At 52.0% G+C, this 17,370-nt stretch overlaps 1 protein-coding gene across 6 annotated transcripts in view; it reads right to left on the bottom strand.

Moving 5' to 3' along the window:
- Positions 1–14,575, bottom strand: part of PLEKHA5 (pleckstrin homology domain containing A5) — a 189,823-nt gene extending 175,248 nt beyond the window's left edge. For all 6 annotated transcript variants that reach the window (XR_013215985.1, XM_077267264.1, XM_077267260.1 and 3 more), the window contains exons 1-2: positions 14,417–14,575; positions 14,264–14,340 (exon numbers count right to left, since the gene is read on the bottom strand). Coding sequence is in view for 5 of the 6 variants with exons in the window: in XM_077267264.1 (XP_077123379.1) it covers positions 14,264–14,340; positions 14,417–14,508 (169 nt within the window). In the remaining variant the exon portion in view is untranslated. The remainder of the gene's footprint in view (positions 1–14,263; positions 14,341–14,416) is intronic.
- Between the last annotated feature and the right edge of the window lie 2,795 nt (positions 14,576–17,370).

Genomic DNA, 17,370 nt, shown 5'->3' on the forward strand with positions numbered 1-17,370 from the left:
GATTTACAATGCTGTATATTGGGTATGCGCGTTCTGGTAGGCGAGTAGTATAGGTACAGTAGATCCACAATGCTGTATATTGGGTATCCGCGTCCTGGTAGGTGGGAGGTATAGGTACAGTCGATTTACAATGCTGTATATTATGTATCCGGGTCCTGGTAGGTGGGAGGTATAGGTACAGTCGGTCCACAATGCTGTATATTGGGTATCCGGGTCCTGGTAGGTGGGAGGTATAGGTACAGTCGGTCCACAATGCTGTATATTAGGTATCCGGGTCCTGGTAGGTGGGAGGTATAGGTACAGTAGATCCACAATGCTGTATATTAGGTATCCGGGTCCTGGTAGGTGGGAGGTATAGGTACAGTCGGTCCACAATGCTGTATATATTGGGTATCCGCGTCCTGGTAGGTGGGAGGTATAGGTACAGTTGGTCCACAATGCTGTATATATTGGGTATCCGGGTTCTGGTAGGTGGGAGGTTTAGGTACAGTAGTTTTACAATGCTGTATATTGGGTATGCGCGTTCTGGTAGGCGAGTAGTATAGGTACAGTAGATCCACAATACTGAATATTGGGTATCCGGGTCCTGGTAGGTGGGAGGTTTAGGTACAGTCGGTCCACAATACTGTATATTCCGTTTCTGTATCTGGGGCAGGTGAGGAGTATAGGTACAGTAGATTTACAATGCTGTATATTGGGTATGCGCGTTCTGGTAGGCGAGTAGTATAGGTACAGTAGATCCACAATACTGTATATTGGGTATGCGCGTTCTGGTAGGCGAGTAGTATAGGTACAGTAGATCCACAATGCTGTATATTGGGTATCCGGGTTCTGGTAGGTGGGAGGTATAGGTACAGTCGGTCCACAATGCTGTATATTAGGTATCCGCGTTCTGGTAGGCGAGTAGTATAGGTACAGTAGATCCACAATACTGTATATTGGGTATCCGCGTTCTGGTAGGTGGGGAGTATAGGTACAGTAGATCCACAATACTGTATATTGGGTATCCGGGTCCTGGTAGGTGGGAGGTATAGGTACAGTCGGTCCACAATGCTGTATATATTAGGTATCCGGGTCCTGGCAGGTGGGAGGTTTAGGTACAGTAGATTAGATCCACAATACTGTATATTCCGTTTCTGTATCTGGGGCACATGAGGAGTATAGGTACAGTCGATCCACAATGCTGTATATTCGTTACTAGGGTACAGGGCAGGGGGTGGCAGGTGGACCCCGCACAGTCGTACGGCACAGATCGTTGCTTGCACTGGCAGCTCCACGTTATTTATAGGAGGAGGCGAATGCCATCTGTGCCCCCTAGAAACAGCATCCACAGAGATATGAGGAGCGGACTGGGGGCCAACCCTGCTGGCAGACAGTGCCAGTCTACACAGACAGCTCACTCCGCAGCAGACAGACAACGGGCATGGGTCCAGGCCGTCACCTCTTAACTCCACGAGCCAATCTGGAGCAGAGCCAGATGTACGTCTGCTGCAGAACATTGCAGCAGAGAGGAAAGCTCTGCACCCTGTAAATATTTACACAGAGCTGCGTGTGGCGAGGGCACCAGGGCGGCCGTACATCACCGCCAGCTGCACAGTGTGTACAACAGCCAGCAACTACCCTATAACTGCCTGGAAAACAGGAACTGGAGCAGCCAATCACAAAGCAGCTCTGGTCTCCTGAAACCGGAGAAGTACAACAGCCAACCTGATTGGCTGTTACTGACTGCCAGCAACCAGAGGTTACACACCGCGGAGCTCAACCCTCTACAGAGCCAGCGCCACACCGCAGAGCTCAACCCTCTACAGAGCCAGCGCCACACCGCGGAGCTCAACCCTCTACAGAGCCAGCGCCACACTGCAGAGCTCAACCCTCTACAGAGCCAGCGCCACACGGCGGAGCTCAACCCTCTACAGAGCCAGCGCCACACGGCGGAGCTCAACCCTCTACAGAGCCAGCGCCACACGGCGGAGCTCAACCCTCTACAGAGCCAGCGCCACACGGCGGAGCTCAACCCTCTACAGAGCCAGCGCCACACGGCGGAGCTCAACCCTCTACAGAGCCAGCGCCACACCGCGGAGCTCAACCCTCTACAGAGCCAGCACCACACCGCGGAGCTCAACCCTCTACAGAGCCAGCGCCACACCGCGGAGCTCAACCCTCTACAGAGCCAGCGCCACACCGCGGAGCTCAACCCTCTACAGAGCCAGCGCCACACCGCGGAGCTCAACCCTCTACAGAGCCAGCGCCACACCGCGGAGCTCAACCCTCTACAGAGCCAGCGCCACACCGCAGAGCTCAACCCTCTACAGAGCCAGCGCCACACCGCGGAGCTCAACCCTCTACAGAGCCAGCGCCACACCGCGGAGCTCAACCCTCTACAGAGCCAGCGCCACACCGCGGAGCTCAACTCTCTACAGAGCCAGCGCCACACCGCGGAGCTCAACTCCCTACAGAGCCAGCGCCACACCGTGGAGCTCAACCCCCTACAGAGCCAGCGCCACACCGCGGAGCTCAACTCTCTTCACTAGACCTTAGAACTCCCCACCATACAGTGCCACCAATAGACAGCAGAGCTCACCACCATACAATGCCACCAATAGACCTCACCACCATACAGTGCCAACACCATACCTCACAGCTCACCACCATACAATGCCACCACTAGACCTCACCACCATACAATGCCACCACTATACCGCAGAGCTCACCACCATACAGTGCCACCAATAGACAGCAGAGGTCACCATACAATGTCACCACTAGACCTCAGAGGTTACCACTATACAGTGCCACCACTAGACCTCAGAACTCACCACCATACAGTGCCACCGACAGCAGAGGTCACCATCATACAATGCCACCACTAGACCGCAGAGCTCACCACCGTACAATGCCACCAATAGACCACCATACAGTGCCACCATTATACCTCACCACCATACAATGCCACCACTAGACCTCACCACCATACAGTGCCACCAATAAAACGCAGAGCTCACCACCATACAATGCCACCACTATACCTCACCACCATACAATGCCACCACTATACCTCACCACCATACAGTGCCACCACTATACCTCAGAGCTCACCACCATACCATGTCACCACTAGACCTCACCGCTCACCACCATACAGTGCCACCAACAGACAGCAGAGCTCACCACCATACAATGCCACCAATAGACCTCACCACCATACCTCACAGCTCACCACCATACAATGCCACCACTAGACCTCACCACCATACAATGCCACCACTATACCGCAGAGCTCACCACCATACAGTGCCACCAATAGACAGCAGAGGTCACCATACAATGTCACCACTAGACCTCAGAGGTTACCACTATACAGTGCCACCACTAGACCTCAGAACTCACCACCATACAGTGCCACCGACAGCAGAGGTCACCATCATACAATGCCACCACTAGACCGCAGAGCTCACCACCGTACAATGCCACCAATAGACCACCATACAGTGCCACCATTATACCTCACCACCATACAATGTCACCACTAGACCTCACCACCATACAGTGCCACCAATAAAACGCAGAGCTCACCACCATACTATGTCACCACTAGACCTCACAGCTCACCACCATACAGTGCCACCACTAAACCGCAGAGCTCACGACCATACAATGCCACCACTAGACCTCAGAACTCATCACAACACAATGCCACTGCTAGACCTCGCAGCTCAACGCCATACAGTGCCACCACTATACCGCAGAGCTCACCACCATATAGTGCCACCAACCATACAATGCCACCACTAGACCTCACAGCTTACCACCATACAATGCCACCAATAGACCTCAGCTCACCACCATACAGTGCCACCACTAGACCTCAGGACTCACCATACAATGCCACCACTATACCGCAGAGCTCACCCCCATACAGTGCCACCAATAGACCGCAGAGGTCACCACCATACAATGCCACCACTAGACCTCACAGCTCACCACCATATAATGCCACCAATAGACCTCACAGCTCACCACCATACAATGCCACCACAAGACCTCAGAGCTCGCCACCATACAATGTCACCACTAGACCCACCACCATATCGTGCCACCACGATACAGTGCCACCACTAGACCTCGCAGCTCACCACCATACAGTGCAACCAAGACCGCAGATGTCACCATACAATGCCACCACTAGACCTCAGAGCTCACCACTATACAATGTCACCACTAGACCTCGCAGCTCACCACCATACAATGCCACCACTAGACCTCACAGCTCACCACCACTAGACTTCAGAGCTCACCACCATACAATGCCACCACTAGACCTCAGAGCTCACCACCATACAATGCCACCACTAGACCTCACAGCTCACCACCATACAGTGCCACCACTAGATTGCAGAGCTCACCACCATACAGTACCGCTACTAGACCTCAAAGCTCACCACCATACAATGCCACCACTAGACCTCAAATCTCACCATACAATGCCTCCACTATACCTCAGAACTCACCAGACAGTCTGGGTGTTCTCTCCACACACCAGCAGAACGACTGTACACAGTAAACTCATGTATATAGGGGGCAGATATCTACATAGTGTCCTGAAAAAGTCTTCACACCACATGAACTTTTCCACATTTTTTCCATTTTAGTCACAAACTTCTATGTATTTTATTGGAATTTTCTGTGACACAAAGTAACAAGCATTAGTGACGAGTGAAGGAAATGATACAGGGTGTACTAATTATTGTACAGATTTAAATCTGAACGGTGTGCTGTGCATTAGTATTCAGCACCCCCCCCCCGTAGTAAGTACTTTATAGGACCACCTTTCTTTGCAGTCACTGATGCAGTCTTTTGGGGTCTGTCTCTCCCACCTTTCTCTGCAGTCTTTTGGGGTCTGTCTCTCCCACCTTTCTCTGCAGTCTTTTGGGGTCTGTCTCTCCCACCTTTCTCTGCAGTCTTTTGGGGTCTGTCTCTCCTTTCTCTGCAGTCTTTGGGGTCTGTCTCTCCAGCTTTGCCCATCTAGAGGTGACATTTTGCCCCCACGCTCTCGCTCAGTGACGTCTGATCAGTCATTTTCCCGTCTCGTCACAGATTCTCTGGGATTTGGGTCTGGACGGTGACTGTTCCGCTCTAAGCCTTCCATGGTGGCTCTGGCAGGATGTTGAGGGCTGTTCCCATGCTGGAAGGTGAACCTACGCCCCAGTCTCAAGACTTTTGCTGTCTCTAACAGGTTCTCCTCCAGGATCGTCCTGTATTTAGCTACATCTATCGACCCATCACCTCTGACCAGCTTCCCTGCCACTGCTGAAGAAAAGCCTCCCCACAGCATGATGCTGCCACCACGTGTGACAGTGAGGACGGTGTTTTCAGGGTGATGTGCAGTGTTAGTTTTCCACCACATACTCACTGTGTCCCTTACATGGGACTTCTTATGGCTTCCACAATGCCTTTCCACTTGCTCCTCTTCCATAAAGGGCAGATTTGTGGAGTACACGACTAGTAGTTCTCCTATGGACAGATTCTCCCCCTGTGGATCTGCGGCTCCTCCAGTGACCATGGGCATCTTGTCTGCTTCCCTCATTAATTCTCTCCTTCCTTGGGATGTCAGGTTAGGTGGACGGCCATGTCTTGGTAGGTTTGCAGTTGGGTCATACTCCCTCCATGTTTGGATGATGGATTGATGCTCCGTGAGATGTTCAGAGCTTGGGCTATTTTCTATAACCTAACCCTGCTTTCCTCCTCTCCCCCACTTTATCCCGGACCTGTCTGGTGGGCTCCTTGGTTTTCATGATCCCTGATGTTCTCACACAAACCTCTGAGGCCTTCACAGAACAGCTGTCATTATACTGAGGAGGAATCACACCCGGGGGGAGGCAGTGTACTAACGATGTGACTTCAGGGGGCGATCGGTCACTCAGGATGTTATTTAGGAGCATCAGACTACAGGGGGCTGAATATTAATGCACAATATTCAGATTTACATCTGTACAATAATTACTACACCCCGTATCATTTCCTTTACTCGTCACTAATACTTGTTATGTTGTATATGGTGGGGGGGGGGGGACACACACATACATACACACAGGCGGCAGTATACAGAGGGAGCACAAATCTATACATCGCCGTATAGAGGGAAAATACAGTTAGGTCCATATATATTTGGACAGAGACAACATTTTTCTAATTTTGGTTATAGACATTATCACAAAGAATTTTAAACAAAACAATTCAGATGCAGATGAAGTTCAGACTTTCAGCTTTCATTTGAGGGGATCCACATTAAAATTGGTTGAAGGGTTTAGGAGTTTCAGCTCCTTAACATGTGCCACCCTGTTTTTAAAGGGACCAAAAGTAATTGGACAGATTAAATAATTTTAAATAAAATGTTCATTTCTAGTACTTGGTTGAAAACCCTTTGTTGGCAATGACTGCCTGAAGTCTTGAACTCATGGACATCACCAGACGCTGTGTTTCCTCCTTTTTGATGCTCGGCCAGGCCTTCACTGCAGTGGTTTTCAGTTGCTGTTTGTTTGTGGCCTTTCTGTCTGAAGTTTAGTCTTTAACAAGTGAAATGCTGCTCAATTGGGTTGAGATCAGGTGACTGACTTGGCCATTCCAGAATATTCCACTTCTTTGCTTTAATAAACTCCTGGGTTGCTTTGGCTTCATGTTTTGGGTCATTGTCCATCTGTAGTATGAAACGAAGACCAATCAGTTTGGCTGCATTTGGCTGGATCTGAGCACACAGTATGGCGGCTCTGAAGACCTCAGAATTCATTCATCCTGTGTCACATCATCCATAACCACTAGTGACCCAGTGCCACTGGCAGCCATGCATGCCCAAGCCATCACACTGCCTCCGCCGTGTTTTACAGATGAGGTGGTATGCTTTGGATCATGAGCTGGACCACGCCTTCGCCATACTTTTCTCTTTCCATCATTCTGGTAGAGGTTGATCATGGTTTCATCTGTCCACAGAATGTTCTTCCAGAACTGTGCGGCTTTTTTAGATGTTTTTTAGCCTTTTTCCTCTTGATGCTTATGAGTGGCTTGCACCGTGCAGTGAACCTTCTTTATGGTAGATTTGGATAGTGATACGCCGACCTCCTGGAGAGTGTTGGTCACTTGGTTGGCTGTTGTGAATGGATTTCTCCTCACCATGGAGATTATCCTGCGATCACCCACCACTGTTGTCTTCCGTGGGCGCCCAGGTCTTTTTGCATTGAAGAGTTCACCAGTGCTTTCTTTCTTTCTCAGGATGTACCAAACTGTAGATTGTCCCACTCCTAATATTGTAGCAATATCTCGGATGGGTTTTTTCTGTTTTCGCAGCTTAAGGACGGCTTGTTTCACCTGCATGGAGAGCTCCTTTACCGCATGTTTACTTCACAGCAAAACCTTCCAAATGCAGCACCACACCTCAAATCAACTCCAGGCCTTTTATCTGCTTAATTGAGAATGACATAACGAAGGGATTGCCCACACCTGTCCATGAAATAGCCTGGAGTCAATTGTCCAATTACTTTTGGTCCCTTTAAAAACAGGGTGGCACATGTTAAGGAGCTGAAACTCAAACCCTTCATCCAATTTTAATGTGGATACCCTCAAATGAAAGCTGAAAGTCTGAACTTCAACTGCATCTGTGTGCGTGTAGCCCATTCACTAACCCCATCTACCCCCCACCCCCTGAAGATGGCTGGACCCTCATTGTAGATACACACCTGTACTTTGTATCTCCCCACCTCATTGTAGATTGTAAGCTCTCACCAGCAGGGGCGGATTATTGCGCTTTATTACTGTACTAGCTGTACTACCCGGCTTCGCCCGGGTTAATGACTGCTGTTAGCAAAATAGAATGTGTTAACAAAAATTTATTCTGCACACAAAAACCACAAAACAAATAGATAGAAATGTAATTATTAAAAGGCAAAAACTAAGCAAATAGAAGCATTTCACAACATATATTAGCTTTGTTATACTGAGAATGTCTTTGTTGCCTATATTAACCAATCAGAGCTCAGGTTAATTAACTGTAGCAAAATAGAAGCTGAGCTGTGATTGGTTGCTATTGGCAGCCTGATAAATCCCCAGCCAACAGGAAGCCCTCCCCCCTGGCAGTATATATTAGCTCACACATACACATAATAGACAGGTCATGTGACTGACAGCTGCCGTATTTCCTATATGGTACATTTGTTGCTCTTGTAGTTTGCTTATTAATCAGATTTTTATTTTTGAAGGACAATACCAGACTTGTGTGTGTTTTAGGGCGAGTTTTATGTGTCAAGTTGTGTGTGTTGAGTTGCGTGTGGCGACATGCATGTAGCGACTTTTGTGAGATGAGTTTTGTGTGGCGACATGCGTGTAGCAACATTTTGTGTGTTGAGTTGCATGTGACAGGTTAGTGTAGCAAGTTGTGTGCAGCAAGATTTGTGCATGGCGAGTTTTGCGCGTGGCGAGTTTTATGTGTGGTGCATTTTGAGTATGTGCAAGTTTTGTGTGAGGCAACTTTTGCATGTGGTGCAACTTTTGTACATGTGGCAATTTTTCTGTGTGTGCAAGTTTTGCATGAGGTGAGTTTTCCATGAGGTGAGTTTTGCACGTGTGGCGAGTTTTGCGTGAGCCTAGTTTTGCATATGGCGAGTTTTGCATGTAGCGAGTTTTGAGTGGTGACTTTTGTGTTTCGACTTTTATGTGGCGAGGTTGGTGTGTGTGTGTGGTGAAATGTGTGCTGAGGGTGGTATATGTGTTCAAGCACGTGGTAGTGTGTGGCGCATTTTGTGTTTGTGTTCATATCCCCGTGTGTGGTGAGTATCCCATGTCGGGGCCCCACCTTAGCAACTGTACGGTATATACTCTTTGTCGCCATCGCTCTCATTCTTTAAGTCCTCATTGTTCACATCTGGCAGCTGTCAATTTTCCTCCAACACTTTTCCCTTCACTTTTTCCCCATTATGTAGATAGGAGCAAAATTGTTTGGTGAATTGGAACGCGCGGGGTTAAAATTTCACCTCACAACATAGCCTATGACGCTCTCGGGGTCCAGACGTGTGACTGTGCAAAATTTTGTGGCTGTAGCTGCGACGGTACAGATGCCAATCCCGGACATACACACATACATACATACACACATTCAGCTTTATATATTAGATATACCTGTATGTAATCTCCTGTATATAGTATATACCTGTGTGTCATCTCACCTATATATAGTATATATCTGTGTGTCATCTCCTGTATATAGTATATACCTGTATGTCATCTCCTCCTATACATAGCATATACCTGTGTCATCTCCTCCTGTATATACTATATACCTGTAGGTAATCTGCTCCTGTATATAGTATATACCTGTGTGTCATCTCCTCCTGTATATAGTATATACCTGTATGTCATCTCCTCCTGTATGTAGTATGTACCTGTATGTCATCTCCTCCTCTATATAGTATATACCTGTGTGTCATCTCTCCTGTATATAGTATATATCTGTGTGTCATCTCCTCCTGTATATAGTATATACCTGTGTGTCATCTCCCCTGTAAATAGTATATACCTGTGTGTCATCTCCTGTATATAGTATATAGCTGTATGCCATCTCCTCCTGTATTAGCCCTCGTTCACACGTTATTTGGTCAGTATTTTTACCTCAGTATTTGTAAGCTAAAATGGCAGCCTGATAAATCCCCAGCCAACAGTAAGCCCACCCCCTGGCAGTATATATTAGCTCACACATACACATAATAGACTGGTCATGTGACTGACAGCTGCCGGATTCCTATATGGTACATTTGTTGCTCTTGTAGTTTGTCTGCTTATTAATCAGATTTTTATTTTTGAAGGATACCAGACTTGTGTGTGTTTTAGGGCGAGTTTCGTGTGTCAAGTTGTGTGTGTTGAGTTGCGTGTGGCGACATGCATGTAGGGACTTTTGTGAGATGAGTTTTGTGTGGCGACATGCGTGTAGCAACTTTTTGTGTGTCGAGTTGCATGTGACAGGTTAGTGTAGCAAGTTGTGTGCAGCAAGTTTTGCGCATGGCGAGTTTTGCGCGTGGCGAGTTTTATGTGTGGTGCCTTTTGAGTATGTGCAAGTTTTGTGTGAGGCAACTTTTGCATGTGTTGCAACTTTTGTGCATGTGGCAATTTTTCTGCGTGTGGCAATTTTTCTGCGTGTGCAAGTTTTGCGTGTGGCGAGTTTTGCACGTGTGGCGAGTTTTGCATGTGGAGAGTTTTGCGCGTGGCGAGTTTTGAGCGGCGACTTTTGTGTTTCTACTTTTATGTGGCGAGGTTGGTGTATGTGTGGTGAAATGTGCACTGAGGGTGGTATATGTGTTCGAGCACGTGGTAGTGTGTGGCGCATTTTGTGTGTGTGTTCATATCCCCGTGGTGGTGTGATTATCCCATGTTGGGGCCCCACCTTAGCAACTGTACAGTATATACTCTTTGGTGCCATCGCTGTCATTCTTTAAGTCCCCCTTGTTCACATCTGGCAGCTGTTAATTTGCCTCCAACACTTTTCCTTTCATTTTTTCCCCATTATGTAGATAGGGGCAAAATTGTTTGGTGACTTGGAAAGCGCGGGGTTAAAATTTCACCTCACAATATAGCTTTGACGCTCTCAGGGTCCAGACGTGTGACTGTGCAAAATTTTGTGCCTGTAGCTGCGACGCCTCCAACACTTTTCCTTTCACTTTTTCCCCATTATGTAGATAGGGGCAAAATTGTTTGGTGAATTGGAAAGCGCGGGGTTAAAATTTCACCTCACAACATAGCCTATGACGCTCTCGGGGTCCAGACGTGTGACTGTGCAAAATTTTGTGGCTGTAGCTGCTACGGTTCAGATGCCAATCCCGGACATACATACATACATACATACATACACACACACACACATTCAGCTTTATATATTAGATTGTTAACGTTGTTACCTATGACTTGTGTTTGAAACTGTTAGGCCATGTGCACACGTTGCGGATTTCTTGCAGAAATTTCCTGAAGAAAACCGGAAATTTTCTGCAAGAAATCCGCATTTTTTTTTTTGCGTTTTTTTTCCGGTTTTTTCGCATTCTGCAAGCATAATTAGCTTGCAGAATGCTAAAGTTTTCCAAGCGATCTGTAGCATCGCTTGGAAAACTGACTGACAAGTTGGTCACACTTGTCAAACATACTGTTTGACAAGTGTGACCAACTTTTTACTATAGATGCAGCTTATGCAGCATCTATAGTAAAAGATAGAATGTTTAAAAATAATAAAAAAAATAAAAAAATGCTTATACTCACCCAGACATCTCATCAGCGGCGTCCGGCTCCTCTTCCTATAGCTGGTCTGTGCGCACAGGGCCTTCCGTGACGTCACGGTCACGTGAGCGGTCACATGACCGCTCACGACCAATCACAGGACAGTGACGTCATCGGCAAGGTTCTTCGCCGCACATCAGCTACAGGAACCGAACGGCAGCGTGCAGCGGGAACACTGCGCGGGACATCGAGGGTGAGTATAGGACTATTTTTTATTTTATTTCTTATTTTTGACCACTTATATGGTGCCCAGTGCGTGGAGGAGAGTCTCCTCTCCTCCACCCTGGGTACCAACCGCACATAATCTGCTTACTTCCCGCATGGTGTGCACAGCCCCGTGCGGGAAGTAAGCAGATCAATGGACTCCTAGGTGTGCGGAATCCCCTGCAATTCCGCATTTTTAATGAACATGTTGCTTTTTTTTCCGCTATGCGATTTTTTCGCGGAAAAAATCGCAACATTTGCACAAAAAATGCGGAATACCTTGTAAATAATAGGAGGCATATGTTAGCGTTTTTTTCGCGTTTTTATCACGTTTTTATAGCGAAAAAACGCGAAAAAAACGCTAAAAATCCTGAACGTGTGCACATGGCCTTAAACTGTAAAGCGCTGCGGAATATGTTGGCGCTATAAAAATAATAATTATTATTATTATTATTATTATTATTATTATTATTATTATTATTATTATTATCTGAATTGTTCTGTTTAAAATTCATTGTGATAATGTCTATAACCAAAATTAGAAAAATGTCTCTGTCCAAATATATATGGACCTAACTATCTACACTGCACTGTATATACACAGCTGTATACGGGGGTGCGCACACACACACAGCTGTATACGGGGGTGCGCACACACACACAGCTGTATACGGGGGCGCGCACACACACACAGCTGTATACGGGGGCGCGCACACACACACAGCTGTATACGGGGGTGCGCACACACACACAGCTGTATACGGGGGTGCGCACACACACACAGCTGTATACGGGGGTGCGCACACACACACAGCTGTATACGGGGGCGAGCACACACACACAGCTGTATACGGGGGCGCGCACACACACACAGCTGTATACGGGGGCGCGCACACACACACAGCTGTATACGGGGGCGCGCACACACACACACACACAGCTGTATACGGGGGTGCACACACACACACAGCTGTATACGGGGGTGCGCACACACACACAGCTGTATACGGGGGCGCGCACACACACACAGCTGTATACGGGGGCGCGCACACACACACAGCTGTATACGGGGGCGCGCACACACACACAGCTGTATACGGGGGCGCGCACACACACAGCTGTATACGGGGGCGCGCGCACACACACAGCTGTATACGGGGGCGCGCACACACACACAGCTGTATACGGGGGTGCGCACACACACACACAGCTGTATACGGGGGTGCGCACACACACACACAGCTGTATACGGGGGTGCGCACACACACACACAGCTGTATACGGGGGTGCGCACACACACACACAGCTGTATACGGGGGTGCGCACACACACACACAGCTGTATACGGGGGTGCGCACACACACACACAGCTGTATACGGGGGTGCGCACACACACACACAGCTGTATACGGGGGTGCGCACACACACACACAGCTGTATACGGGGGTGCGCACACACACACAGCTGTATACGGGGGTGCGCACACACACAGCTGTATACGGGGGTGCGCACACACACACAGCTGTATACGGGGGTGCGCACACACACACACACACAGCTGTATACGGGGGTGCACACACACACACACAGCTGTATACGGGGGTGCGCACACACACACACAGCTGTATACAGGGGTGCACACACACACACAGCTGTATAGAGGGGGAGCACGCACACAGCACTGTATACGGGGTGCACACACACACAGCTGTATACGGGGGTGCACACACACACAGCTGTATACGGGGTGCACACACACACAGCTGTATAGAGGGGGCACACGCATACACAGCTGTATACGGGGGGCACACGCACACAGCTGTATACGGGGGGCACACGCACACAGCTGTATACGGGGGTGCACACACACACAGCTGTATACGGGGGTGCACACACACACAGCTGTATACGGGGGTGCACACACAGCTGTATACGGGGTGCACACACAGCTGTATACGGGGTGCACACACAGCTGTATACGGGGTGCACACACAGCTGTATACGGGGTGCACACACAGCTGTATACGGGGTGCACACACAGCTGTATACGGGGGTGCACACACAGCTGTATACGGGGGTGCACACACAGCTGTATACGGGGGTGCACACACACAGCTGTATACGGGGGTGCACACACACACACAGCTGTATACGGGGGTGCACACACACACACAGCTGTATACGGGGGTGCACACACACACACAGCTGTATACGGGGGTGCACACACACACACACAGCTGTATACGGGGGTGCACACACACAGCTGTATACGGGGGTGCACACACACACACAGCTGTATACGGGGGTGCACACACACACACAGCTGTATACGGGGGTACACACACACAGCTGTATACGGGGGTACACACACACAGCTGTATACGGGGGTGCACACACACAGCTGTATAGAGGGGGCACACGCATACACAGCTGTATACGGGGGGCACACACACACAGCTGTATACGGGGGTGCACACACACACACAGCTGTATACGGGGGTACACACACACACACAGCTGTATACGGGGGTACACACACACACACAGCTGTATACGGGGTGCACACACACAGCTGTATACGGGGGGCACACGCACACAGCTGTATACGGGGGTGCACACACACAGCTGTATAGAGGGGGCACACGCACACAGCGCTGTATAAGAGGGGGCACACGCACACAGCTGTATAGAGGGGGGAGCGCGCACAGCTGTACAGACGGGGCGCGCACAGCTGTATACGGGGCCCGCTCGCACTCACCGGGGCTCTTCCGGTGTCCGGTCAGCACGGTCTCCCCGGTGGCCGGGTGCAGCCAGGTCGTGCTCTGGGCTTCCTCACTGTGGGGAGAGCAGACACATGAGTGAGCGCGGTCCGGGCCGCAGTCTCCTCTCCTCCCCCCGGAGCCCCGGTTACTTGATGAAGAAGACTCTGCCGCCCGCGGAGATGCCGTAGCCCCACGCCCAGGGCAGGGAGCTGACCCACTCCAGGCTCGGATCCGCCGCCATGTCTGTCACGGAGCGGGGACGCGCACTGCCTGCTGGGACAGACCGCGCAGCGCGCTCCCGCTCACTGGCAGTAGCCGGCCAATCACAGAGCGCGGCTTTCACTGAGGGCATTCTAGCCACGCCCCCACAAGTATCGTCCGCCTTCCCGCTCATTCTGAGGTGACAGATCTGCGAGAGGACGAGGGAGCTGCGTGACCGTGATCTCACCACACACACACACACACACACACACACACACACACACACACACACACACACACACACACACACACACACACACACACACACACACACACACACACACACACACACACACACACACACACACACACACACACACACACACACACACACACACACACACTGCTCTCCCTCCACACACACACACCGACCGTGCTCCCCTCCCTCCCCCACACACACCGACCGTGCTCTCTCCCCCCCCACACACACACACCGACCGTGCTCCCCTCCCTCCCCCACACACACCGACCGTGCTCTCTCCCCCCCCCCCCCACACACACACCGACCGTGCTCCCCTCCCCCCCCACACACACACACACCGACCGTGCTCTCCCCCCCACACACACCGACCGTGCTCCCCCCCCACACACACACACCGACCGTGCTCTCCCCCACACACACACCGACCGTGCTCTCCCCCCCCACACACACCGACCGTGCTCTCCCCCACACACACCGACCGTGCTCTCTCCCCCACACACACACCGACTGCTCTCCCCCACACACACACCGACTGTGCTCTCTCCCCCACACACACACCGACTGTGCTCTCCCCCACACACACACCGACTGTGCTCTCTCCCCCACACACACACCGACTGTGCTCTCCCCCACACACACACCGACCGTGCTCTCCCCCACACACACACCGACCGTGCTCTCCCCCACACACACACCGACCGTGCTCTCCCCCACACACACACCGACCGTGCTCTCCCCCACACACACACCGACCGTGCTCTCCCCCACACACACACCGACCGTGCTCTCCCCCACACACACCGACCGTGCTCTCTCCCCCACACACACACCGACTGCTCTCCCACACACACACACCGACCGTGCTCTCTCCCCCACACACACACCGACTGTGCTCTCCCCCCACACACACACACACCGACCGTGCTCTCCCCCACACACACCGACCGTGCTCTCCCCCACACACACCGACCGTGCTCTCCCCCACACACACCGACCGTGCTCTCCCCCACACACACCGACCGTGCTCTCCCCCACACACACCGACCGTGCTCTCCCCCACACACACACCGACCGTGCTCTCTCCCCCACACACACACCGACTGCTCTCCCACACACACCGACCGTGCTCTCTCCCCCACACACACACCGACTGTGCTCTCCCCCCACACACACACACACCGACCGTGCTCTCCCCCCTACACACACACCGACCGTGCTCTCCCCCACACACACCGACCGTGCTCTCCCCCACACACACCGACCGTGCTCTCCCCCACACACACCGACCGTGCTCTCCCCCACACACACCGACTGTGCTCCCCCCCTACACACACACCGACCGTGCTCTCCCCCCCTACACACACACCGACCGTGCTCCCCTCCCCCCCACACACACACCGACCGTGCTCCCCCCCCTCCACACACACACCGACTGCTCTCCCCCACACACACACCGACCGTGCCCTCCACACACACACCGACTGCTCTCCCCCACACACACACCGACCGTGCTCTCCCCCCACACACCGACCGTGCTCTCCCCCCACACACCGACCGTGCTCTCCCCCCCACACACACACCGACTGTGCTCTCCCCCCACACACCGACTGTGCTCTCCCCCCACACACACCGACTGTGCTCTCCCCCCACACACACCGACTGTGCTCTCCCCCCACACACACCGACTGTGCTCTCCCCCCACACACACACCGACCGTGCTCTCCCCCCACACACACACACACACACCGACCGTGCTCTCCCCCCACACACACACACACACACACACACCGACCGTGCTCTCCCCCCACACACACACCGACCGTGCTCTCCCCCCACACACACACACACACCGACCGTGCTCTCCCCCCACACACACACACACCGACCGTTCTCTCCCCCCACACACACACACACACACACACCGACCGTGCTCTCCCCCCCACACACACACCGACCGTGCTCTCCCCCCCACACACACCGACCGTGCTCTCCCCCCCACACACACCGACCGTGCTCTCCCCCACACACACACCGACCGTGCTCTCCCCCACACACACACCGACCGTGCTCTCCCCCACACACACACCGACCGTGCTCTCCCCCACACACACACCGACCGTGCTCTCCCCCACACACACACACCGACCGTGCTCTCCCCCACACACACACCGACCGTGCTCTCCCCCCACACACACACACCGGCCGTGCTCTTCCCCCCCACACACACCGACCGTGCTCTTCCCCCACACACTCCGACCGTGCTCTCCCCCACACACACACCGACCGTGCTCTCCCCCCACACACACACACACACACACACACACACACACACCGGCCGTGCTCTTCCCCCCCACACACACCGACCGTGCTCTTCCCCCACACACACCGACCGTGCTCTTCCCCCACACATACACACCGACCGTGCTCTTCACACACACTCCGACCGTGCTCTCCCCCACACACACACTGACCGTGCTCTCCCCCACACACACACACTGACCGTGCTGTCCCCCACACACACACCGACCGTGCTGTCCCCCACACACACACACCGACCGTGCTGTCCCCCACACACACACCGACCGTGCTGTCCCCCACACACACACCGACCGTGCTGTCCCCCACACACACACCGACCGT

The sequence above is a fragment of the Ranitomeya variabilis genome, chromosome 5, assembly GCF_051348905.1.
Source record: "Ranitomeya variabilis isolate aRanVar5 chromosome 5, aRanVar5.hap1, whole genome shotgun sequence".
NCBI lineage: Eukaryota > Metazoa > Chordata > Amphibia > Anura > Dendrobatidae > Ranitomeya > Ranitomeya variabilis.